A 27579-nucleotide genomic window follows, 5' to 3' on the forward strand; every position below is an offset into this window, starting at 1 on the left:
CCAGAAAGTTGAAAGACCAAGTCATGGTACGTTAATTTTTAATTTTTCTTTTTTATAATGTGTGCTTTTTAGGGTTCCGTAGCCAAATGGCAAAAAACGGAACCCTTATGGATTCGTCATGTCTGTCTGCCTGACTGTCTGTCCGTCCGTCCGTATGTCACAGCCACTTTTTTCCGAATCTATAAGAACTATACTGTTGAAACTTGGTAAGTAGATTTATTCTGTGAACCGCATTAAGATTTTCACACAAAAATAGAAAAAAAAAACAATAAATTTTGGGGGTTCCCCATACTTAGAACTGAAACTCAAAAAAAATTGTTTCATCAAACCCATACGTGTGGGGTATCTATGGATAGGTCTTCAAAAATGATATTGAGGTTTCTAATATCAGTTTTTTTCTAAACTGAATAGTTTGCGCGAGAGATACTTCCAAAGTAGTAAAATGTGTCCCCCCCCCCTGTAAGTTCTAAAATAAGAGAATGATAAAACTAAAAAAAATGTATGATGTACATTACCATGCAAACTTCCACCGAAAATTGGTTTGAACGAGATCTAGTAAGTAGTTTTTTTTAATACGTCATAAATCCCCTAAATACGGAACCCTTCATGGGCGAGTCCGACTCGCACTTGGCCGCTTTTTTTATAACTTCGTGCTGTAATAGATCATGGCCCCGACGGAAGACCAGCGCTAGCCTAGCCAGGCTAGCACCATGCTGAGTCGGGACCATTTCGTGACTTTTATGTTGTTATGTTAGAGTCTGTGCGGAAAGACAAGAGTCGTGGAATGTAAGGGAGCCCATACATTCTACGACTCTTCTCTTTCCGCACAGACTCTACTTGTTGTTTTCTTTTATTTATTTTTTGTCACACAAATAAACGCTCTCTATTCTATTCTATTCTCTATAATGATGAGTAGTATTCGCATACAAATTGATTTAAAAACACTTAAGATATACCTATGTAAAAGGCGTTTGCAAATTGCTGTACAAGTATAATGCTAAAGCGCTATGTTTTACTAGACTCAACCATTTGATGCTGTTTCGCATCTGTTGACTCGTAACACCAATATAAACACGTTAGATTTATTCCCTACCCCGTTACTCTAGTAGTGTTTGTATATTAAGTTCTTTGACATAATGTACTTTAATTCCAAACGAATTTGTCACATGAGCAAAGCGTTTAGGTTATTAGCATTTCTTTTTACCACACTAGTTGATTGAAGTTTCTTTATTTCAAATTTAATTATTCACAATATTTGCCCACAAACATTACCTAAGCGATTTTAGAAAAAAATATTGTGTTGCGATTTCTTAATGTTGTATACCGTTAGGCAGCACATTGCCAAGCTTACGTTGTTTTTAGTAATAACTAACAATGAATTTCACCGATTAACTAAAATGTGTCGTTCCCAAACAGGAAAAGAAACAGAAAGACGCGTTAACACGCAAGCAAGAAAAGAACAGAAGCAAGACGCAACGCGAAGAGGAGGAGTCAGCGGTGCCCGTGACATTGCTGCAGAGGCCCAAGGAGTATCTCGTCAAGTTCTTGTTCCCCGACCCCCCGCCGCTTCAGCCGCCCATCCTGGGGCTGCACAGTGAGTACTCTAAAGCTTTGGAATCCTCCGAAAACGGTGCCGTCATATGACGGCCGTCATATAGCGGCCGCAAAAGACGGCCGTCTTTACGGTGGCGACATGTGGAAAGTACCACGGCGTCATAACACACCGTCATCCACCAAGGTCAAAGCGGCAAATTTGAAAATGTGGGCGCGATGGGATAACGTCCCATAGAAAGTTTGAATTTCGCGCCTTTTCCTACTGACAAGATTTACTTGATCATCTATAATTTACTTGGAGGATGAAATATCATTAGAAGAGGAAAATAATCGTAGTACGGAATCATTTATTCAAATCTCGTGTCATTTATTCAAAATGGCGTCACCGCTATCTAATAAAACGTTCACGAAACTATCGACACCGTCATGACGGCCGTCATCTTACGTTACGTTGACAATCAACGTAACGTAACGCCGTCTAGGAAACCGCGCCATCTTGTTTTTTTTTTTTTTTTGACTTATAGTTCGTTTTTTTTAGCATTAGAAAGAACTTGCAAGAAGGTAAGCGATCTTGACATGTCTTTTATTTGAAAAACGCTTTTTAATATAATAAATAAAATAAATAAAATATATTTTATTCAGTAAACCAAACAGTTTTACAGTGTTCTAGTTGGTGTCTCTTTTTAAGTATCGAGATACTTGTGTCAAGAGACACCGCACTTCCATTATTATGAATTAGCTTTAGCTTTATTGGTACAATATATATATATATATAAAAAATATGGAGTAATATCTTTCACTGGAAAATCTTCAAAAATTATTCTAAATCTGAGACTTAGAAAACTTTGAGGAATAAAGTAACAGATTTAAAGTACATTACAATTATTACGGATAATTTAGTGTAAAAGAATTAAATTAACTTAACTAAATTAACCTAAATCTAATAATTTATTTTATTTAATAATTGTTGATTGTGACCACAATGTTGTTTGTGAGTATGAGTGCGTGCAAGTGTGTGTGTGTGTGTATGTGTGTGTACATGCGCGTTTGTGAGTGTACAATTATGTTAAATATATTTATGCCTACAAGTCATTTCCTGATAAAATATTTTCAATATCTATATAGCTTTTCTCGTTTAGCCAATTCATTATTTTAATTTTGCATTCTTTATATGATGAAGAGTTAATATCAATTTGATTGTGTATATGATTATATAGTTTTGCAGACTGAAACACGTATTGTCTCCTAGCGTACACAGAATTGACTTCTGGAGTCGGAATCACATTTGGCTTTCTTCTTCTTTTTTCCCCAGTCTCAGGTTTGTATACTGTAGTTTTGTGTCTTTTCAGGGTCGCATGTAGGACATACAATTTCCTGACAGTAAACAATTTAGAGATTTCATAGAGATCTTTTGTAGGAAATCTGAATGGTTTCGAGTACATCACCTTTAGCAGTGCCCTCTGTGCTCTCTCCAGCTCGAGAAATTTAGTTTTGGTGGTACCGCCCCAGATAGAAATGCAGTACACTAGGACCGACTGAGCGAGAGCTACGTAAATTTGATTGAGGATATTTTTAGAGGTGACATGTCTTAAGTTTTTGAATATGTAAATCAGCTTGCGAGTTCTAGTCATAATCAGCTCACAATGTACATGCCATGTAAGACGCTGGTCGATCATGATGCCGAGATATTTAGTACTATCCACCCGATTGATTGTTGAACAGTTACAGTTTAGGGGGCCAGTTCTCTGACATGTATGTATCTTGAGTGTGTATCTTGGATCCGGTTGGGTTCTTTGGTATTTGGTAAAACAGATATAATTTGTTTTACTAGTATTAAGGGTTAGAAGATTGTTCGTCAGCCAGCATGCAATCCTCGCGAGACCGAGTTCAGCTGTCTTTTTAACCTCTTCCCAGTTGTCTCCCCAGAATACAACTGCTGTATCGTCTGCGTATGCAAAGATAGATCCCCTTTCAATGGTCAAGTTGCAAAGCTGATTTACATAAATAAGAAATAGCGTTGGGCCCAAAACGCTTCCCTGTGGGACACCATATGTGACTTCACACTCATCGCTAACGTAAGAACCAATTTTTACCCGCTGTTTGCGCGCTTGCAGATAACTGCTCAATAAAGCCAAGGGAAGGCTTCTAATGCCTATACTCTCGAGAGTGTTTATCAGTGTGGGAACAGAAACCGTGTCGAAAGCTTTCCTGAGGTCTAGGAATACACTAATTACTTTTTTTTTCTTGTCTACTTTGTCTACAATTAGGGATGAAAGGGCTGATATAGCATCTTCAGTTGACCTTCCTTGCCTGAAACCGTACTGAGAAGACGACAAAATTTTAAATTTATTCATGTAGTTCAATAATCTTGTATTAATGAGTTTTTCTAAAATTTTTGCTATCACTGGAAGGACTGAGATTGGTCTATAGTCAGAGACGTCATTTCTGTTCCCACCCTTATAAACAGGAGTAACAATGGCAATTTTCAAAGAATCCGGAAATACACCATGCTTAAAGCATAAATTAGCCAAACGGGTTAAGCTCGGGACCAATATTCCACTTACTAGCTTCAAGAACTGGGTAGAAATATTATCCCACCCAGGTGCGCTTGCAGATTTGAGGTCAGACAAAGCTAAGTACACTTCATTGGGATTAGTATCGTATAGGACGAAGGAGGAGACGCAACAGTTGGGATCTAAACTCGGGGTGCTAGTGGAGTGAATGTTAGATGTTATTATAGTTTCTGCTAGAGACTTCCCAATGTTCGAAAAGTAGCGGTTCACTGTATTAACCGAGTCAGTTGGCAAGTTGCAAACATCTAAGAGCTGCAAGTTGGCACTCTTACTTGACTTTCTGTTTGTAATATCGTTTACAGCTTTCCAAAGGGCTTTCGAGTTTCTGCTTGCCTTAATTAAATTTTCCTTTTCATATTTACGTTTTAATTTTTTGATCAGGCCATTGCAAAAGTTTCGGTACCTTTTGTAAGTTATTTTAAGGGTATAATTTTCAGGTTCAGAACGGAGCTGTTTCTGCATACGATTCCTATTTCTAATACAACGAAGTATACCCGGGGTTATCCAGGGCTTGATTACTCGACACTTTCTGGGGACTAAAACGGTACTGGTATTTTCAGTTATGCACTTACTGATTTCGGAGATTAATAGGTTGGCTAGACAGTTAGGATCATCAATTTTGTTTAATTCCGTTAGATTTTGTTTTGAAAGGCTGCTTATCGCTTTTTCGAGGTTGACCTTTGTTTTTGTTTTTTGTTGTTGCCAATGTATATTAACACTACAAAGTTTTAATAGAATCATAGAATGATCCGTGATGCTCGTATCTAATACTAGGATGCTTGCTTTTAATTGACTATTATCGATCTTTAACATTACGTGGTCAAGACAAGTTGTGTCCCTTGTAGGAAGCAGGTGCCCTGGGAGTATACCATGCATTGCCAACATATTTAGGTAGTTGAGCCGATTTGTACGTACAGAACTCTGTTCATTTTGTCTATTAGTGATTATATTTATATTGATGTCTCCTGTTATTATTAAATTGCTGTAAGCTTTAATAGAGTCCAGGTGTGAGTTCAGAGAAGCAATGAAGTCGTCAGCAATTTGTATCGACGGTGATCTATATATACCAAGAATTTTATTATCTCGTATTGTAATTTCAAGACACGATGCATGGGCAAAGTTTATTTCTCTTACTTTAACCTTGTGACATTTCCTTACATATGCGACGACTCCATCGTTCTGGTTAAGATGATGAGAAGTGCTAAAAGTTACGAAGTCGTTAAGTGAGGGTATTGGTTTATCAGCATGTAATCTACATTCACTTAAGATTATAACGTCAATATTAAATTTGAACTGCGCTAGAGTCACAAGGAGATTATCAAGGTTGAAATATATACTCCGTATATTTTGGGTTATAATCGTGAGGTCCGATTGGTCAAATTGAATCTTCTTATGTACATCCTCGAATTTGCATGTTGCAGCTTGGGCAACTTGCAGATCGTCTATTTGATTAAGCGTATTAAGCGTGCTATCCATAAAAAGAGAGTATAAAACCAATTGGGGCAAACTGCAGGTGTAGTTTTATATATTCTATTAAAATAATGTGTAAATCGTGTAACAATGAGCCATCAAGTAAATTGAGCCTTAGTATCCCTGTTTTATAGCATTTAAAAATTATAGATATTAGGGTGCGAATGTCGATAAGATTATAACAAATAAGTAATATGTGTTTTGTGTATTTTGTAAGAGGAATTAACGTATAAGTTTGCGTGTGAGAATATTGTAAGATGTTTTTGTTGTTGCGCGTCAGATAGCGCGGAGCATTTATTGTGTAATAGTGTGAAAAATATGTATACGTATGTTTTATGTGTATGAGTGACATTGTAAGCAATGTAGCATGAACAAATATTCTTAAATCTAGGTTGAACAGAGTGCAGATCATATTCCAGAAATACATAGCCAAAACCCGTGCAGTAGAGTTACAATACCAAGAAATAGTCATATCCAGTCACGTTTGCTGAAAAAGTCTTTGTATCTGCGACTCACTTGTGATTAATATAATAGGTGAGGTCTGATTTTTTCTTACAAAAACCTTCCCTAATGCAGTCCAACAGAATTCGTAGTCCTTTGAGCGGGATAAGTCACGAGCCAGGAAACGCAGGCGAGCCGCTTTGGCAGTTAGGTGTTCCGTGACTAGGGCTTGCAATTCGAATATTCGAATATTCGAATTTGTCGAATATTCGACCTGTTTTGATATTCGAATATTCGGCCGCTCAGGTTTCGAATATTCGAATATTTTTTATTACTATAAAAAAATCTATGTCATCCGCTGTAGTTACAGTTTCTGTATGTTTTACGGGTATTTACAGTGAATGAGGAACGGTAGGTACCCAAATACGAAGGAAATAATATTTTTACTGTATTCCTCTTCGTGAATACAGTGAAACCTAACTCAATTTAAAAGAAAACGAAATCAAAAAGTATGTTATTTTTACGGTGCGTAAGTTTTAAGTTAAAGGGTCATTCTGTTTATTCAGTACAAGCGTACGTTAAGCGAATTTTTGAAGTCTAAACCTTGCCACTTATCGCAATTCTCAAATTTAATCATACCAAACCTGCCCAACTTGGTAATCTAACCATGCACCTTTAGCTGACGAATAATTCACCCAGTACTCAACTAACTTTTTCCCTTAAATGTTCCAATATTATATAATTAGCCGACCATTAGGAATAGTAACTTGCCAAAACAAATAAAGTCAATAAAGATTCAAAATACAATGAAATTAAAGGCCTTTTTACAGGCCTCTGAGTGATTACAAGTTAATTTAAATCGGAAAATAATTACCTACTAAAAAAATATCTTACATACCTAGGTGTTTGGATGGTTAAAGTAATATTATTTCACGCAACGACGCATTTATAATAAGTTTTATCTAGAAATATTAAATACGTCTAATTTTGGCGTTTTACTTGTTTTTATAAATGTGGGCATCTTATAAATAGTAGGATGATAAATCTAGTCAATTAAGTGGATTTCTGCCAAATATCCTTAGTTTTAGCAATATGTGAAAAAAGCTTTTGAATAAAATAGTAGTTTATGCAACAGTGATATAATAAGGGTTCTTAAAATTCAAGGGTCGAAGTTACAAAACGAGACGTAGTCGAGTTTTGTAAAAAAAGACCCGAGAATTTTAAGAACCAATTATGAGCTGTTGCATACATTACTTTTTCTATGACAGCTGCAGCAAAAAAAAAAAAAAAAAGTCGAGTTTTGTAAAAAAAGACCCGAGAATTTTAAGAACCAATTATGAGCTGTTGCATACATTACTTTTTCTATGACAGCTGCAGCAAAAAAAAAAAAAAGAGTTATTATTAAAAAAAAGTTATTATTAAAAAAAAGAGTTATTATTAAAAAAAAAGAGTTATTATTAAAAAAAAAAGAGTTATTATTAAAAAAAAAGAGTTATTATTTAAAAAAAAATTAGTTATTATTTAAAAAAAAAAAGAGTTATTATTGTAAATGAAAACATACCTCTTTCAATCAAGATGATCGGAACTTGTATCTTTAAAAAAAATAAAGCAGTTGTATTATACTCATAAGATGACTGCTAGCAGTCATCTTATGAGCCTATAGACAAAGCATTCAAATGACATTGCTTTAGATATCACTGTCAGTCATTTAATTGACACATTTAAGTGCTGGAGTAGAAAAAGATAATAAACCGATTTCTCGTTCCTTTTCTTATTTTTTATAATATTCGAATAATTATTCGAATATTCGAATACGTCGTCAGAAAAAGTCGAATATTCGAATATCTGAAAGTTTCGAATATTTGCAAGCCCTATCCGTGACGTAGATCGGAGTTTCCAGGGTAGGGTGGCCGAGATGTTTAGCACTTAGTTTGTTGTGTCTGTTCGCTTGATTGTATTCTTTGCATTTCCGCAGCATGTCTGTCTTATGTATAGCAGACACCATTTCAACAATGATGGGCGTATTTTGTTTATCGTTCTGCCGGCTACGAACCCTGTAAATGTCCGAAATGTCCGAAGGCGATGTATTATGTCCAATGGACGCGGACAATTCGGTGACCATAGTTACCAGGTCCTCGCGGGTCTCTTTGTCCTGTTTGGGGACGTTTTTGATCTCGATGTTCTTCTTACGGCTGTCCCGGGTCATGTCCTCAATTTTGTCCTCCAAAAGGTTTATGTAGTCTCTGTCCTGCTGCCGGTCCTTTTCCAACTTTTGCACTTGTTTTTTGAGTTCTTCGTTTTGTGCCGTCAGAAACTCGATAGAATGTTCAATTTTAGAGTTGGATTCTTTTATATGTTGTAGAGTCGGGTTTATGAGTTTGACCTCATTTTGTAGGCTCCTGATCATTTGCCTCATCTCCTCTTTAAAGCTATCCAGTTCGGTCCCTGGACTGGCCCTTTGCCTCTTGTTTCCACGCTTTATGCCGTAGTTCGTCGGAGTTTTTAACTCATGTCCACTTTCACTATCTGACATTTTGTCTGACATTATACAGGACCAGTATAGTAACAGTGCAAAGTACCAGGGTAACAGGAGTAGATCGGGGGTCACAGCGTAGTCCGGCGTAGCAGATACGGCGTAGCAAGTGCTTCGTAGCAGCTGTAGCACATCTATATGACGTAGGATTGTAGCGTAGCACTCGATGCAGCAATCGTCGACGCAGCGACAACGTACCAGGGTAGCAGAAGCACACACGGAGCAGAGGTTTGGCTCAACGCGCGGCGCGGTCACTTGCTGTTACTTATGCACTCCTATTTTATTTACCGATTTATTTAAGATAAAAATTGTATTTTAATTTAAAGAAAATAATTAACGCGGACTAATAAGCAGGTCAACGCCTTGCGGCGGTCCGGGAGGAAGAGGCCGTCATCTTACGTTACGTTGACAATCAACGTAACGTAACGCCGTCTAGGAAACCGCGCCATCTTGTTTACATAGACAACGTTCTAGTGACGTCAGTCAACGCTATATAGCGGCTGTAATATGACGGCACCGTTTTCGGAGGAATCCAAAGCTTAAGGCCCACTTGCACCATTCCACTAACCCGGCGTTAACCGGTTAAACCTGGAGTTACTAGTAGAGTTTAACACTGGGTTGATGGTTCAACCGCTTAACCCCAGGTTAGTGGGATGGTGCAAGTGGGCCTAATAAAACAAGGACAGGTCCCGAGTGAATTAACGCCAACGCCACGCCTCAGTTGCGCGTCAGTTCACATTTTTGGGGGTCAAGGAAAAAAAAAATATTATTGTCAAAAAACAAGTTACTAAGTGGGTTTTGAAGTCCCTGACTTCTGAGCTAGGTAAAGATCTGTGTTACAGAAGTCAGTGTCCTCTCCTAGACAATAGAAACTATATAAGGAACATCGAATCTAGTATGACTTATTTACTACATTTCCCATTTTGTTTTTGATTTTATATTTAAAGCAATTAATTATAGGGCTTGTTTTGATGCCAGAAAACAATGCAAAGGAATTAAAAATACATCATTATTTATTAATAGGTGTTGCATAAAGGACAGGATTAGATACTGTACCTATTAAAGTTTTTCATCGGATTGCGTAGCTTATGCGATAGGCTAGGATATCTTTCAAGGCGATATTATAACTTTCTTCTTCCATGGCACCCACAAATACAAGATCTATTTCTAATTTGTAGACGTGGACTTCAACTTCCCCGGTCATAAGCCGCTGTTCAAGCAGGTGGACTTCGGTATAGACTTGAACTCGCGTGTGGCTATCGTCGGTCCCAACGGCGTGGGCAAGTCCACCTTCCTCAAGCTGCTGGTGGGCGAGCTGAGCCCTGTCCGCGGCGAGCTCATTAGGAACCACAGGCTGGTAAGATACATGTCGGACTATATACTGTATACACTTATGAATTATGAAGCCACTACTCAAGGTGGTTAGTCTATGGACTAGAATTCGCGCGTGGAGATTTTTTTTGCCTCAGCGATGTGGGCAAGTCCGCTTTCCCCAAGCTGCTGGTGGGCGAGCTGAGCCCTATCCGCGGCGAGCACATCAGAAATGTTGAACACGACCGGTTATTAATTAATTTCTAAAAGCAGGAGTTTCTAATATGTCGGAATCTTTTGTTTTTGGTTGCGGGGCCGATTTAGAAAATTATTTTTATTGTTTCAAAAGGTGATCAGCCATACCCCGCAACGGAGCTAGCAAAATCGTAGCATATGACAGTTTTGTGTCAGGGTTGGCGATTATGATGAACCATTTTGCTTTAACTTTATTGTATGTAAGATTAATAAAATTGATCGTTGTTGACCCTTTTCCGATATAACCCGGTTTAATTTACTGTCAAGTAATATAAATTAACAGGTCAATGTCTATATTAGATGCGTTTCAATGTATCTGTTATTTTGTTTATAAAATCACGTTTTTTTCGCATTTCTTTCAAATATAACATGGAATTTTCATTGCTTGAAAATATTGGTGTATTTGAAAACAAAGAATAGTTATTTTCGATACAAGTGCGAAAAAGAGGAAATTCGAATTACCTATTCGCACGTGTATCGAACAACGTTTTACAGTACATATGGCACAAGTTTCGACATCCGCACGAAAAGTGCTATTTTACGCACTAGTGCGAAAAAGTAGCCCTATGTAGCTGTAGCCCTGTGTGCCATATGTAGTGTAAAATATTTTTCGTACTTTAGTTTATGCGTAGTAGTGATAACCCTGACGTACAACTGCTACAGATTTGCTAGCTCGGTTGCGAGGTATGGTGATCACAGTTGGGCTCCTTGTCATCGCGTCAGGACAAGATGGAATTTTGGATAAATAGGGAAATCTTCAAAATATTATGTGTTTATAATGATTTGTGTATTTTATATGAGTAAGGCCCAAAAGAATGGCATACCGTTCTATTATTATTTGTTAAGCTTTGGATTCCTCCGAAAACGGTGCCGTCATATGACGGCCGCTATATAGCGTTGAATGACGTCACTAGAACGTTGTCTATGTAAACAAGATGGCGCGGTTTCCTAGACGGCGTTGATTGTCAACGTCGTAAAAAGACGGCCGTCATGACGGTGTCGATAGTTTCGTGAACGTTTTATTAGATAGCGGTGACGCCATTTTGAATAAATGACACGAGATTTGAATAAATGATTCCGTACTACGATTATTTTCCTCTTCTGATGATATTTCATCCTCCAAGTAAATTATAGATGATCAAGCAAATCTTGTCAGTAGGAAAAGGCGCGAAATTCAAATTTTCTATGGGACGTTATCCCTTCGCGCCTACATTTTTCAAATTTGCCGCTTTGACCTTGGTGGATGACGGTGTGTTATGACGCCGTGGTACTTTCCACATGTCGCCACCGTAAAGACGGCCGTCTTTTGCTGCCGCTATATGACGGCCGTCATATGACGGCACCGTTTTCGGAGGAATCCAAAGCTTAAGACCCAAAATAATGGCATACCGTTCTATTATTATTTGTTAAAGGTTATTTTAATGTTTACAGTAAATTAACTTGAAATATGCTTTGCAGAGGATAGGCAGGTTCGACCAGCACTCGGGCGAGCACCTGACGGCGGAGGAGACGCCCGTCGAGTACCTGCAGCGGCTGTTCGGGCTGCAGTACGAGAAGGCGCGCAAGGCGCTCGGCACCTTCGGGCTGGCCAGCCACGCGCACACCATCAAGATGAAGGACCTCAGCGGCGGCCAGAAGGCCAGGGTGGCGTTGGCCGAGCTCACCAACATGGCGCCCGACGTTGTCATTCTTGTAAGTTCCACACGGCCAAAAATAAATCTAATAATTTACATCAGGGATGTTGCGGATGCCGATTTTTTGACATCCGCGGATGCGGATGCGGATTTTTCGAGGCTCACATCCGCGGATGCGGATGCGGATGCGGATGTCAAGATAGGTACATAAAAAACGTCAAATATTACATTTTAGTAATTTTTATTTCAAAAAACCGGCCAAGTGCGAGTCGGACTCGCGTTCCAAGGGTTCCGTACAATAAGTCCCAATCACGCTTGACTGCTAATTTCTAATAGGTTTTTTTGGCTAATTACTAAATTACCTAGCAGTCTAGCACTTCCGCAGATGCTAAGACGTTCCTGTACCGAACTGTTCCACATCCGCATCCGCATTAAATCCGCATCGATTTTATGCGGATGCGGATGCGGATGCGGATGTTGAAAATAATGCGGAAGTTCCGCGGTTGCGGATGCGGATGCGGATGTTCGCAACATCCCTGATTTACATACCCCGGCCGGCGAGAGCAAAAATGCGTTGACAGCTTAATAGTGCGAGGACACACACTTTGGTCGATGTCGATAAAAACAACACGATGTACTAGACCACCGTTATGATATGCAGAAGTATTAATTATTGTTGTAAACAAAATTAAAACCAAGTGTTTGTATTTATTCAGTTTAAATTTTTTTTAGGGTTATTCTTAGAAACGCGTGGAGGTATCAAGTTGCAATAAATAACAAATACTAATGGCTCAGTTAAAAAAAAAAAAAAATTGTGCTTAATTAAAAGTCAACTATTCTATCGACATCCATATGTCGATAGAATAGTCGATATTTAATTAAGCACTAGGAGCAGACGCATTTTTGCTCTCGCCGGCCGGGGTATGCACTAATAATCTAACCTTACTGCATGAATGCCTACACCAAGCCGTTAGTCACCGTTAAAGCGTCCGCTAAGTATTTAAGTATGTTAAGTTTCATAGTTCCCTGCTGTGTGAATATGATCCGTCCGTCAAGTGTGGTTGGTGCAACTGGCCCTTGGGCTAGGCCAGTGGTTCCTAACCTTTTCAGTCCGGTCACCCCTATGACTAACTAGGGAACCTGATTTTACCCCTCCTCCTAATGGTAATAAAAAAATTAAACGTGTATGTTTGTTGTATTGTTAAATTAGGTTAGCTTATTACCCCCGTAAAATACCAGTTTTATCCCCACGGGGGTAATTACCCCCAGGTTAGGAACCACTGCCTTATTGGGATTAGTCGAGTTTCCTAACGATGTTTTCCTTCACCGAAAAGCAACTGGTAAATATCAAATGATATTTCGTACATAAGTTCCGAAAAACTCATTGGTACGAGCCGGGGTTTGAACCTGCGACCTCCGGATTGAAAGTCGCACGCTCTTACCGCTAGGCCACCAGCGCTATTTTAGTACGTAAAGTTTCATAGTTCCCTGATGTGTAAATATATTCCGTCCGTCAAGTGCGGTTGGTACAACTGGCCCTTAGGCATATTGATTGAACATCAACCCAAACAAGGCACAATGTCATATGAAAGCAAAGCTTACACTATAACATGTCTGACACAGGACGAGCCAACGAACAACTTGGACATCGAGAGCATAGACGCGCTGGCGGAGGCCATCAACAACTACAATGGCGGCGTGGTGATCGTGTCCCACGACGAGCGGCTCATCAGGGAGACGGACTGCGCGCTCTACGTGATCGAGGACCAGACCATCAATGAGGTCATATATATTTACACTTTGCACACAGCTTCGACAGTCTTTATGAGCTCCCGACGTAACTTGTCGTGTTATGGATACGTACCGTCCAGTAGAGGGGCAGGGCGTTAGACGCGTAAGCTGATGACGCCGATTCGAATCCGGCCTCCGCCACTGGAGGGCTTTGACTCTTTTCTTTCATTTATTTCAGTTTATGAGTTTTGGTGACGCGTCTGTTATATATACCTACACATATTCGCATGCGAGAAAAAAGTCTATCGCTACTCGCTTTATCGCCGCTGGTAAGGCACTTGATCTTTATGTAACTTAAACCTAACCTAACCTTTATAATATTTATATATAAACGTTAGACACGATCGATGCTGATCACGCTCTGACGATGCAGTGTGAAGTTGGCATAAGGAAAAAAAAACTATAATCATCTATAAAAGCTCATTTGAGAAACGAGATTTATTTTGCACAGGTTGACGGTGACTTCGATGACTACCGCAAGGAACTGCTGGAGAGTCTCGGCGAGACCATCAACTCGCCCTCCATCGCCGCCAACGCCGCCGTGGCACAGTAAACCTATCACGGATTTGTCTAAAAATCTTTTTACTAACCTAAAAAATATGTATATTATTTTATTTCGAATATTATTCCCCAGGCGTTGGCGCCTAAACTTACACATATTTTTGGACGTGACTGTGAAATGGTGCTCATATAATCAAAGTTTGAAGTAACCAGAAAGTGAAATTGTAATAAGACTAATAGAAAAATGTCGTGATAACTGAAAAACTATCATTGTTTTTTGTTTCTACAGCACGATTTATCTTACGAAACGTGAGATTTTTTTTGTATTTAAAAATAGCAGAACTAAAAGTGAGGTTGCCAGAAAGCATGACGTAGAATCGAGGTTACATTGTAAATACAACTGAAATTCTGCCAGCGTAACAAGTTTGTCACTCGTTCATTTGCGGGGCCAACATAAGACTCCTTTCGCACCCGAGTACAACTGTTATTCATTATATGGCTGGTAGTGGTAATCTAATGAGAGAGTTATTTCGGGCACGCGACATTAATTGCGCTGTCTTTTGTGTTAGTTTTACCATTCAGTTTGCTTATCTTGGATATAATGGTAAGAAAGGACTAGTCACATGGGTAACATTGAATTCTGCTAGCCGAAAATCACTATATCGTGCTCGTACACCCACGGTCCTTAATAACCAATTATGCGAACACTTTACTCTTACTATAGGCCTTTCGGATGCCAAATGTAGGCGTGTTTCATAACAAATTGCACAAATACTAGCGATACAATCGCTTAAAATGGTCGCATATCGTTATTAAAATATCTCTATTCATTTATTTGCTTGTAAAGTCAGCTACTAAATATAAAGTAGTTTTATCTCACCTTGTCTGCACCACGCCAATTTTTCAACTGGCTGCTGTTATTTTTTTTATATCATGTTCTAAACATTTAATCATTGCGATGTTATAATCGGAAAAAATAAAATTGGTCTGAAAAAGATGTGATACAAGAGTGCCTGTACTTTAACCTTTTAAACGCCAATGGCCGATATATCCGCACCGTAGGTTCAACGCCAAAGACCGATTAATCGGTCACAGACCACAGAGCAACATAGACCTACGTGCATATGCAAAAAGTTCAATTTCAGTTTTGACACTTCGGTGACGTGGCGTCAGCGTGACAGCTTTTGTGTTTGACACGGCGTCGAAAAGGTTAAGTCGGAATAAACTAAAAGTGCGGCATAGGAAACACTCGGTGGGCGGCATGCAGACTTGTAAAAAAAAGACTCCAATTAAATTATTAATTACGCATATGTATATTATGATGTAGTTCTTAATCGTATTTATGCTCGTTGAACCGTTGTCTGTTGTTTGTTATTTATTCATTACCATTTCGTTCCTATAGTTCATTTTTTTTAGCATTAGAAATAAGGTAAAACATCTTGGTGTGTCTTTTAATTGAAAATACATTTTAAAAGTAAGTTACGGCAAATATGTAACAATTATGAATCTAATACGATCATTTATATTATTCTGCTTTCATAAGTAATAGTTACTGATTTTTAAAAAGCGTTTTTCAATTAAAAGACATGTCAAGATCGCTTACCTTCTTTCAAGGTCTTTCTAATGCTAAAAAAACGAACTATAGGTGCTATGTTGTGTAAGTAGAATGTTTGTGTCTTTGTATTACTAAAGCTTGTTTTAATTTAAATTTATTACAGAAGTCATTTTTACCCACAGATATAGGCTTGTATAAAGCGGTTATTTTTACGTAATGATTACAGTTGTTCTTAGTCCAATGTTTATTGCGTCTCACTCTCTCATTAAGCAAAATGTGTACTTTTCAGTTCATCTAATTCTAAACTATATAACTAATTCATCATAGTTTGTTTGTCTTCCGATAAAGCGTTCCACTGTAACACCTAGCAGCCGTTCTCTACACCACCATGCATAATTGCATAACAACCTTACGTGACATAGGAAGACTTCGAACCTATTACTTTATTGTTTGTGAATTTGGTAAACAATTGAATAAGTTTTGCTTAATATTCACGCCACTTGTTTGTTATATATGTCACCGTAAAATTGTAAACACTCGTCATATTATAATCTCGCTAGTTATATTATAAACTGACGGTAGGGAGATTATAATATAACTAACGGGTTCACAATCTTACGGTGTCATATATACTATACGGGTAGCCGGGCAGTATTATGGCCGCACTTACCGCGGCAATAACGACAAAATAAAGCGTATCTCAATGAGATACGCTTATCGCAAACGCAATACTTTGTATGAGGGCTTTCATGCTAGTACTGCACCCGCGATAAGCAGGTTAGAACTTCCACCTCTCACTACTAAATAAACGCGCGCTGTTTCCTGTATTCCGGTAACAGAAGACGCTGTAAAGATCGGTTTTCCTAGGATAGCGGTGCCGTCATATAGCCGCCGTCTCCATACTAAATAATACGGCTAAATATGGATGTCGTAGTATTTGTATGGAGACTGCCGCTATATGACGGCACCGCTTTCGGAGGAAACCAAAGCTTAAGCGCGTCCATGCCTGCCTGTAGTTGATTACAATTCCTATTCTACAGTACCAATGCACGAACCAAACGCTAATAGTGCCCGGTGCGCAATATAGATGGCGCTGTGTGTTTCAAACTGGTCAAACAATCTGCACATAGCCCACCTCTCGGCGCATACTCGTAGGTATTTAACGGAAGTGAAAGTGATGTTATTGATGTCCTTTAAAGGATCTTTGTAGTTTGATAATATAACAAGAATTACTGTTACATTACATGTATTTGAAAAGCGCAATATTTGGTAAACTACAATCTTGGAACCCCCGAATGATAATCCGTTACACGGTGGCACTAATATAAATTTAATTTGCTGTAAATTGATTAATGTTTTTTTTTATATTCCATCCATTTGAATATTTAATAAATTTCTATTAGTAGGCGTGTTTTTGATGGTATTAGGGTAACTTATAACCTAAGTATTATAAATTTAAACATTAATACACACATTACATCGGAACGTGCGTCTTAATATTAGTAGTTCAAGCATAACTTATCAGAGTTGCGTGTACAGTTGGCGGTAGAAATAGCTACATAAAATACTTCTTATTCTTATTTTTTCTTACATACAGTAGAAGACCATTGATTACGCTTAGTTTTTGCGGCTTCTGACTGTACTTAACCGTGTGACGGAAATCATGGTTGTGGCAGATTATTTACTAGCTGATATCTGATGTGTTAACCTTTTGGACGCCAATGACCGATATATCCGCACCGTAGGTTCAACGCCAAAGACCGATTAATCGGTCACAGACCACAGAGCAACATAGACCTACGTGCATATGCATAAAGTTCAATTTCAGTTTTGACACTTCGGTGACGTGGCGTCGGCGTGACAGCTTTTGTGTTTGACGCGGCGTCGAAAAGGTTAAAGAAGCATACTTATTTGATGTAACTATAGTTGTAAATAAGTATTTATTCACCAACCCACTAAATAGCCAACCTTGTTACTAAATAGCTTATTGATAATTTTTACATGTAATTGAATGTTAGATTAATTCAATGTGATTGAATACATTTTTTACACCCCCAATATATATTTCATTAATTAATTACATTTGATTGCCACTTACTTATTTAACATTTTTTACATCGTCTAATCGAAAGAATTATCTTTGACTATGATTTTAGAAACCAATACTTTTTATTTGTATTATATAGGTAACAAGATATTTTCACCAACTAAATCTATCAATTTTACATTTTTGCGACTAAAATCGTTAGGTACCGACTTTAGTGGGTGCGCTACGCGTACACTCACACTCCCTTAGTTTAGCCCTATATAAGCTTTTACATGACGTTATTCAAGACAATATAGATCGATACTCCAAGCAAGTTGTTTCATTCAACGTCCCACATCACATGGCGACCCTGCCAGTGCGGCCCTGTGCTGCACTGGCGACGCGCCGCGCCAGCCAATTAAGAAGAAACATCAAGATGAAAAATAAAAATAAATCAATTATTTAATGGACAAATGTGCGAAATATAAATAAAAGTGATATTGACAATTTGACAGTGTTGCAAAGTGGACAGTTTAAAAATTAACAACTATTATTATAAAATACGTCAGACTATATTATGAACATTTTTGGTGAATTGGTATGGTGTGGAACTTAATAGAAATAAAAAATAGTGCCAATAGATACGTTCGACTAAATAAATAAAATGTACCTTCCAGAAATGACTAAAAATATATAAAAATAAATAAATGCGTGAGTACGTTTTGGACAGTTTTCAATTAATAAAGTATGGATAAATAAACAAGAGGAAATTAACAAAATAGTGGCTGTAAAAATGACAAATATAAAAATGGACTTGTTTCAAAGCAATGTGGGACTTATATCGTAAATAGTGATGGTGTTGGTATGCTGCTGGGCGTTGTTCGTGTCGTGAGGCCAAATGATGGGTGCTGGGAGAAATAAGAAGGATTGGCACGCAAGACGAAAAATTCAATATGTTATTGGATGATAAATTGGTTCATATAAGTACATACTTATAATCAGTGCTTGATGACGAAACACTAATATGGTTAAAGTTTGCTACATAATGATTTTATTTCTTAATGCCATTTTTTTTTCTTTAATGAAAGCAAACCTATTTTTTATATTATGATGATCGAAATTGTAATTTTAAATTTCAAATATGTTAATCCAATTTTATTTCAGTGTTACATAAGGTGTGTTTTAAAATTATTCCGAAAACATTGCACAAGTCACTTACGGGTAATTAAATTTCATCATCACTTACGAATAAAGCACATTGGTCACGTTGTTACCACGATTGGTATGCGCCGTTTGTAATTTCAGCTCAAATTTCAAAGTAAACATTGTAGCATTGTGCATCGATTTAGATCACTTAAATTTTGCCATAATACATATTGTTAATTATAAAGACAGAACCCACTTTTAACCATATGATATGATTATGATTAAGTTTAGTACCGAGGTATACTTAGTTTATAACTTTTAGTAGAAACTTAAACATGTTTTGTTATTTTGTGTGACTTATACTTAAATATTCATATGTACCGGATCGAAAGAATTATCTTTGACTATGATTTTAGAAACCAATACTTTTTATTTGTATTATATAGGTAACAAGATATTTTCACCAACTAAATCTATCAATTTTACATTTTTGCGACTAAAATCGTTAGGTACCGACTGTAGTGGGTGCGCTACGCGTACACTCACACTCCCTTAGTTTAGCCCTATATAAGCTTTTACATGACGTTATTCAAGACAATATAGATCGATACTCCAAGCAAGTTGTTTCATTCAACGTCCCACATCACACGACCTCTTAAAAATACTTCTTTTACTGAGCCATAAAATAAATAAAGTATCTACCTATATTCTAATTACAAATTTCCTCGACTGCAATAGGCAGCTATTCTAGCGTACATGCTACGGCGAAGTACCTTACTGTTGTCAGAGCGTATGCCTTACACAATAAGGTCGACTAGTGGTCAGCGCGTCTCCAGTAGGTACCCACCGATCCGTATTTATGCAGATGCCTCAAGTTTTTTCCTCAATTTGCCCGCAGCCTTTCGCCCCTCCATTACAAACTTCTCGGCTTCATTAGAGGATTTAAAACGCAAATTTCCTTTTCGATTGTAACTTTTTTCCACTTCTTGAAAGGAAGCTTCTTTTAAACTTGAAAAGAAAATTAGTATCCTTCCCTTTGAGGGGCGGAACGTATTTTTAAAAGACTCGTTTGGGTACCACTCGAGTCAATCTGCTAGAATAATAATGTTCCACTCGTTTTTATTGGCTGCAATTATTTGTTTGGTTGTACTGAATTTTAATGAACTAAAAAATGTATCGCATAATATAATTATTTTCTTGCCCGTCTAAATATACCTCGGAAATATACCTTCTTTCCTGTTAGACGGAGACAAAGAGAATTATGCTTTTCCCTTGTCTCTGACGGAGATGATGGGCGTCACAAATAGTCACGATGTTGGGTAGTATTACCTACAAGTACATACCTACCCTTAGTTCTCAAATTAAAATACTTTGTATTTGTATATTAGATAAAATTTAATTTTTGTAATGCTTGCGTAACACTCCTTCGTAATAATTTCCCGTAACCCGTCCAATTTTGTTACAATTATGCATAGATTGGCTTAAAGACGCCCCAATCCTACGCTAAGTCAATAACAAGTAGAACCGCAGTAAGTAGATTGCCTCCACATACCTACGCTACGCTAAATGCGTTACTCCGAGTAATCCGCTAACAAGCCAACAATGAGAGGTTTGTGTATCACCCCTGGAGCCTATTACTGTCTGGAGAGTATCCCCGCCCCTTCTTACGTTATCCCCAACCCCTGACACCTTGTCGCTCGCGGGAACTCGCCGAGCTAGAGAGCGCTACGGGCGAGATGAGTAATATATTACTGTGACAAGGTTGTAAAACCCCCGGCGGAATAATTTGGTACAATGTGTACACAATGGAAGCGATTACTCTCCCCCGCGACATGATTTTATTTGTGCAGTTATTGCGTCGCCGAAGAGATATTTAAATTTCATTAGGTTTGTTTTACACTTAATTTGTGAGGGGTTGTATTGTATTGGTGGGGTGGAGCTGTGAGCTTTTCAACTTGCCTCGAATTACCCCTGGCCCTGGCGTATTACAATCTCGATTTAGATTATAGATGCCTGCACGAGATAGTCCGACGCTTCTATTATCGCTATCTGATCGTTTTTAACATTAGGATTATTTCATGCTTAAATCTAGCTATTAGTGTTACGTTTCGTACTTATGTCGGTTTTGTATTACCCACGGATTAGTTACTGACAATTTGGTTGGAAAACTGATGACAAAGTAATAATTTTTATTCTTTTATTTTAATTATATAAAAAAAATATTTAAAGGTGTCCTCACCTACATTCACAAAATCATCTAACTAATAGGTACCTAATTTTGGTACCTATAGTATTATGCCTTAAAAATACACAAGTCTCTAAATATAAATTTAGAGAATGTAAATACTTAATGTCTTTTACTACAACAGACAGGACTTACTAAAGAATTTAAATCTGTAGGTATATGACCGGATAGGCTACAAAAAATATAAGTAGTATCATGTTCGGGCGTGAAAAATCAGCACCAATATAATACCAATTCAACATGAATATCAATCCGTTGTCCTCACACAGCACAAATGTAAGCGTATTCTAGAGCAAGCGAAGGCACTTCACCAATTCGTTTTCGGTATCATTTTGATACGTTGGTCATTCGATAATAAAGCCCCTACTCCCTGCAAGTACGCTGTAAATTGGTTATCGAGCAAGCTGGTAAAGGCGCGTTTATATAGCACCGCGGCTAAGTGAGAATATTTCGCAGACGCAGACTCCATTAGTGGTGCTCGCCGGACTGTCACAATCATTTTTCTTTCCCGCCACCGCTAATTCTCGGCCGCGCTTCGCTGGGTACAAACTAGACTCGAAACTCCTTGGTACTTTCCCATTTCGGACATCCGGTTCTCTAAGCTTTTTAAAATGTCCACGTTGCCATATTGTATCTAAGATCAAATTGTCTGATTTCAAATTTTCTTTAAATAATTAAATCACTTCAGCGCCGCGCCACTCATGCGTAGCGCCAAGAACACTTATAAGTTTTATGACGTGAGCTGCAAAGTCATCTTCATGCTTCATATTGCAAGATAGTTCACTAAGTGCCACTTGCACCATTCACTAACCCGGGGTTAACCGGTTAAACTTAGAGTTACCATGGTTGCCAGTACAATTTGACACTGGGTTAACGGTTTAACCGCTTAACCCCGGGTTAGTGGGATGGCGCAAGTAGCGCTAACAGGTTTATTTTCTCAACCTAGTGAATGTACCTACCTACAAACTCCATACTGAATAATTATTACTATGGGATCAACTCAGAAGTCGTGAAGAAAATATAAATATCGGCTAATTAGATGGAAAGGCCAATTTTTATTTTGCGACATAGGATTTGGCTCCAAAGGAAAAGCTGTTGAGTATGACAGGCACATTATTGCTGATGCTTGAAAAATCCTTTTTCTAGCTTGTACCAGTGATGATTATATGACCAGGCATCTAGATAACAAAATAAATGTATGAAGGTAATGTAATGTAGGTATGTTTCATCATCATCGCAACTAAAATATTATTTTATCGTTTTCCCCTAGGTATTTGTTTTTGTATCTAGGTGCTTGAAAATCAATTGAAGAGCTTAAATTAAAGCAAAAGGACCAAGGGCGGTGGGGCGTGTTTCCCAGACTTTTATTACTCGAGAGGGGTTGGTCATTAGCAGGATAAAGCGCCTGCCACCTGATAAAGTGCGTTTTGTTGCTCGCTTACATATTTCTACTCTATATAACCCGATATTTCAACGAAAAGCCATTTATTTGCACCATAACCGAGAACTTGGCGAATGGTATTTTATAAACGTAAAGATAGTTAGGTGGGGAACTAGACAACTTGTAGACACTAGTATATTATATAGGTAGTGAACAATAAATATTTCCTATATAGTTTTCCTGTCTAACGACAATTCTTAGGCAATATAGAAACCTTCAATCGAAAAAATATCACCCGTAAATAAGCGCAGGTTTTGAAATTTTCTGCACACACTAGGATATCGTAAAAAACAGACACTAGGATACCGTAAAAAACTCTTGTCCTTGACATTTTGAAATTATATTTGACACTCGGGTGATTAAATATTAATTCTCCTAGGTATTTCCTTCCTACGTATGCCAGATTTACAATTACCCTGTACCAGCCCTGAACCTATATCTTGCCTACCTATTTATCGTTAAATTTCTATTCTTCTTCCTCGCGTTATCCCGGCATTTTGCCACGGCTCATGGGAGCCTGGGGTCCGCTTGACAACTAATCCCATGATTTGACGTAGGCACTAGTTTTTACGAAAGCGACTGCCATCTGACCTTCCAACCCAGAGGGGAAACTAGGCCTTATTGGGATTAGTCCGGTTTCCTCACGATGTTTTCCTTCACCGAAATGCAACTGGTAAATATCAAATATTTCGTACATAAGTTCCGAAAAACTCATTGGTACGAGCCGGGGTTTGAACCCGCGACCTCCGGATTGAAAGTCGCACGCTCTTACCGCTAGGCCACCAGCGCTTTTTTTGATTAAATTTCTATTAAGAGTATAATTTGCGTATAGTAATTAAAAAAAAAACACTTAAGTTTACTGGCCTATGAAGTTAATTCCGCAGTAGCTATTATAGATACGTAACGCACACAATGATAAACCATAATTACGAATTAATTATTCATAATTCAGGTATGAATGCTCTAAATAATAAACAATAGTGTTACCATCCCATTATTAACAATTTACGTACATTCGCTTGCCTCGCTACCGAAATGATTGATGAGCTTCCACGCTTCCTATCCAATGAGTAATAGAGTGCCACGAACATATGAATTCCTTACCGCGAAACGGTAATACGATAGAGATGACAACTATTATTTCACTGGATACACATATTATACAAAGAACTAAATCCAATGTGTTGAAAATTATGTAAAAAGTTGGAACTGCAGGAATTTAAATGTCACTAAAATGTACTTGCCACCTGTACCATAAAGTTCTTGTGTTGTAAACCAAAACTGTCTAAAATAATCTGGGCCTCCTAACAGATTGTACACTGCTTACCTGTAGGTATTTCCAATGTTGGCATTAGGAAAAACTTACCCATACTAGTAAATAATAAGATGACTAAAGTTTTAAGTAGGTATACCTACTTACAAGATAAGTTTCTATAGGTGCTTCTCTAAGAGTTTCGCATCTCCGTAGTATATCATATGCGTAGAGGCGTAGAATCAAACAAAAAACATGAGAGTGCTTGTGTTGTCTTCCAGAAGGCTTTTTAAGATTCGAAGCAAAAGGAGCAGAAATCATGTAGCCAAGCGATTCCTATCTACTACTTAAGTACGCAAGTATAGCTAGCGACAATAAAGTTTCCCCCAAGACTATGAGAGTAATAAAGTTGTTTTTATGTGATGGAAGCGCGGATCTAGGTTCGCCCCCGATGTGCCCCGGGGCGCAAAATCCCGGGTCGAGGGTAATAAATGCGATTAGACAAATATTTCCTGACGCACGCCACTTTTTTTCAAAACTTGGCGAATAAATCAGATCGGCGGTGCGTCGCAGTTGTCGCGTCTTCTTGCCAAATTTATGTACCGATCGGCCCTTTCGTATGGAGATGTGTCCCGCTATTTACATATAAATACCTCGATTATTTGAATTATTCAATCGAGAGGGGGCGGCTCTGACAAATCACTTCCTCGGGAGATGGCACAAGTCGCAAGGCTCGATGTCGAATTGACATGTGGTGGGATCGCGGTAGCGCTCCATGTGTGCTTACGTGAGCGGCTAACTTCGCCCGCCTACCGTATTATTTGCTTTACAACTTTATATCCGAACAACAAAATAGCACAGATACAGATGTCAATAAGCTAGCATTTTCGCAACACGTTCTCATTAGGAGCTAAGCAATAGTAAAGTACCTAACAAATATAAAATACCGTCTTACCAAATACATAGGTTTGCTTGAAGCTTCAGTTCTGTTCTGAACACCCTCAACTCTTCAAGTATGATTTTTTTTAAGTTCATATTTCAATTCTGATGATGGGATCCATGAGGAATTGAGAGAACTTGTCAAATCTTATAGGCACATACATATAATAATATATACTTAGGGATTTTTGGATTTTCATCATATATAATTTTATTTTATTCTTTTGGTTTTCTTTTATTTACACGTCTACCCAAATAAAGAACACTGTTTAAAGGTTGTTATTAAATAATGAATATTAGGTACCTCTATGACTTCAAAAATGCCACCACGACTTGCCTTGGACTATGGATGCGCCAACACGTCAAACTTCAACTTCTGTTCACTGGAAGTTCAGAACATTAATTGAATTTAATTGTATATATATTTATACTATAGGCCTCTTAAAATCAGTAGATGAAATAGTTCTTAATGGCAAACTTTTCTACAGCTAACATTAATTTCATTATTCATTCACTTTATATCTATTTGTCCAAAAATGTGACACGCGTTACACTAGTTTTCAACCCATGTATATATCTTAACAATGCAGTATCCACTTTCAGTCTAAGCTTTCAGTCAACGGATTTCCATCGAACGCTTTGGAAATTTGACAAGTGGGATTTAAGCTTTGTGAGGCTTAAAAAAACTGTATGTACCTATGTTTTTCAAAGCACTTTTTTTTCACAGCACCAAAGTGAGCAAAATACGAAAACAAATAAATTTTAAATGAACGCTATTAAATATTTGTCAATCAAAATAATTACTGAAAAGTCAATTCCACCAGCTAACATGAGGAAACAAACTACATTTGCATCCAATTATATAAATAATAAATAAATATTATAGGACATTATTACACAAATGACTAAGCCCCACGGTAAGCTCAAGAAAGCTTGTGTTGCGGGTACTCAGACAACGATATATATAATATACAAATACTTATACATAGAAAACAACCATGACTCATCATGACTCGTCATGAACAAATATCTGTGCTCATCACACAAATAAATGCTCTTACTGGGATTCGAACCCAGGACCGCGACTTCACAGGCAGGGTCACTACCCACTAGGCCAGACCGGTCGACAAATACTATATACTTTGCCACTCTAGTGGATAAAATGCAACTTTCTGATCAGTTTTTGAAGAATAAAGAGAGCTTTTACGAACTGATGTGTTGAATATATTTAATCATAACCAACCATAAGTAAATCATAAAACAAGGCTAGTCGGAGTTTATAAGTTTTACAACCTCATTTGAGGAACTTCTATTCCCGCTTGGATTACGATTTACCTACCAACTCTTTGACTTGCATATGAGCAAAACGAATTGTAAAAGCAACTATTTACAAAGCACTGGGCGTAGGTAGTTTCCCCGCATTTTTATGTCCTCTCACGTGCCATTTAGTCCGGGAAATAGAAGTTTTTGTATGGAAATCGGACGCACTAAACCCCCGAGCTCTGGGCGGGCTTTCCGCCTATTGTTGTTATGTAACAGCCACATAAAACTTTATCATTCTCATATAAAACCAAATTGGTTGTTTTTCGTCTATTTGTCTAGGTGCTGGCTACCGACAATGCTACGTTTAGAAGTTTGAAAAAGTTGACAATTTAGTTAGAACATCGACCGTAGGAATTCTCAGATTGTACCACATACACGTATAGATGCTGGGTCATGGGTGTCATATTATAGCTTGCTTGAATATTATGGTCTGTTTTCACATTGATTATATTATGATTATAGTGTTAAGTGCGAGTATATTGATTAGTTTCTGGCAAAGAGAGCCGCAATAAACATAGGTAGATGGTAAATGTTACAAATCTGGTTTACCCAAACGTTCGACTCCCCTACTTATGAGATTGGGAAACGCTGAAGCGCCCTCTACTTTCCGACTACAATATAAGACAAATACAAATACAAATAAAAATATTTATTGATAACACCAATGTTACATGTCAGAAGAATTAGGTATACATTGTATAACTATAACTTATGTTGTTACATAATATAAAATTACAGACAATACTTTACATATTTTATTCAATTGTAAGTATTGTAACTGGTTCGCCTATGTAAGGCGAAGGCGTCGAGAATACCCGTCCTGCAGTGGGCAAGGGCAGCCGTTCACATCAGATAACGTTTGATATGCTAATGGTGGCAGCAAATGTTCGTGTAATGAGCGCGACGGTTTAGCGCCCGCCGATACCATTGTGTATTAGTGGCGAGACCGCTTCTTGTTAAGTAAATTAATATACTCGTATTAAGTGCTATTGGGACAATCAATTTATTTTTAGTTAGAAAAAATGCTGTAATCCGTACTTTTTATAAGATTAAGTATATAGATAGTCTATAAACAAAATATACTATACCAAAAATGCGGGTTTGACGCGATAAAATTCCTAAAAATTACTAGTGTGACCTAGGCGACGTAAGTAACCGGCGACCAGCTGCACCGTTGTTAACCCTGTAACTAGCAGAGGGAACATTTTTGGAAAACAATACAAAAAAATATAGCTGGTCAACCAAATCTTGTCAGTAAAAAAAAGGCGCGAAATTTAAATTTTCTATGGGACGATATCCCTTCGCGCCTACCTTTTCAAATTTGCCGCCTTTTTCTACTGTCAAGATCTGGTTGACCAAGTATAGTAATAAAACAACCCCGTTAACCCGCAGAAGCGGCAAAATCAACCATTAAACTAACTATGTTACTAGGATTTATAAGTCATTTTAAAAACAAACGGAGTGCATATACCTACACATAATAGAAGACACTACAGATTTTTTTGGGTTCCAGCTGGAATCATTTGTGGGTGTTGAATACTTTTGACCGCATTGGTGTACTCGTAACAACCTAACACGTCAGAGATGTC

The 27579-nt window shown here is 37.8% G+C and overlaps 1 protein-coding gene across 1 annotated transcript in view; it reads left to right on the top strand.

Annotated features, from left to right (window-relative positions):
• The window catches only part of LOC134661091 (ATP-binding cassette sub-family F member 1), a 32738-nt gene extending 18414 nt beyond the window's left edge, over positions 1-14324 (top strand). The window contains exons 14-18 of the mRNA XM_063517018.1: positions 1417-1594; positions 9750-9928; positions 11596-11829; positions 13395-13553; positions 14014-14324. Coding sequence (XP_063373088.1) covers positions 1417-1594; positions 9750-9928; positions 11596-11829; positions 13395-13553; positions 14014-14115 — 852 coding nt within the window. The 3' untranslated portion in view covers positions 14116-14324. The remainder of the gene's footprint in view (positions 1-1416; positions 1595-9749; positions 9929-11595; positions 11830-13394; positions 13554-14013) is intronic.
• Positions 14325-27579: the final 13255 nt, after the last annotated feature.

Source organism: Cydia amplana, chromosome Z (genome assembly GCF_948474715.1).
Source record: "Cydia amplana chromosome Z, ilCydAmpl1.1, whole genome shotgun sequence".
Lineage (NCBI taxonomy): Eukaryota > Metazoa > Arthropoda > Insecta > Lepidoptera > Tortricidae > Cydia > Cydia amplana.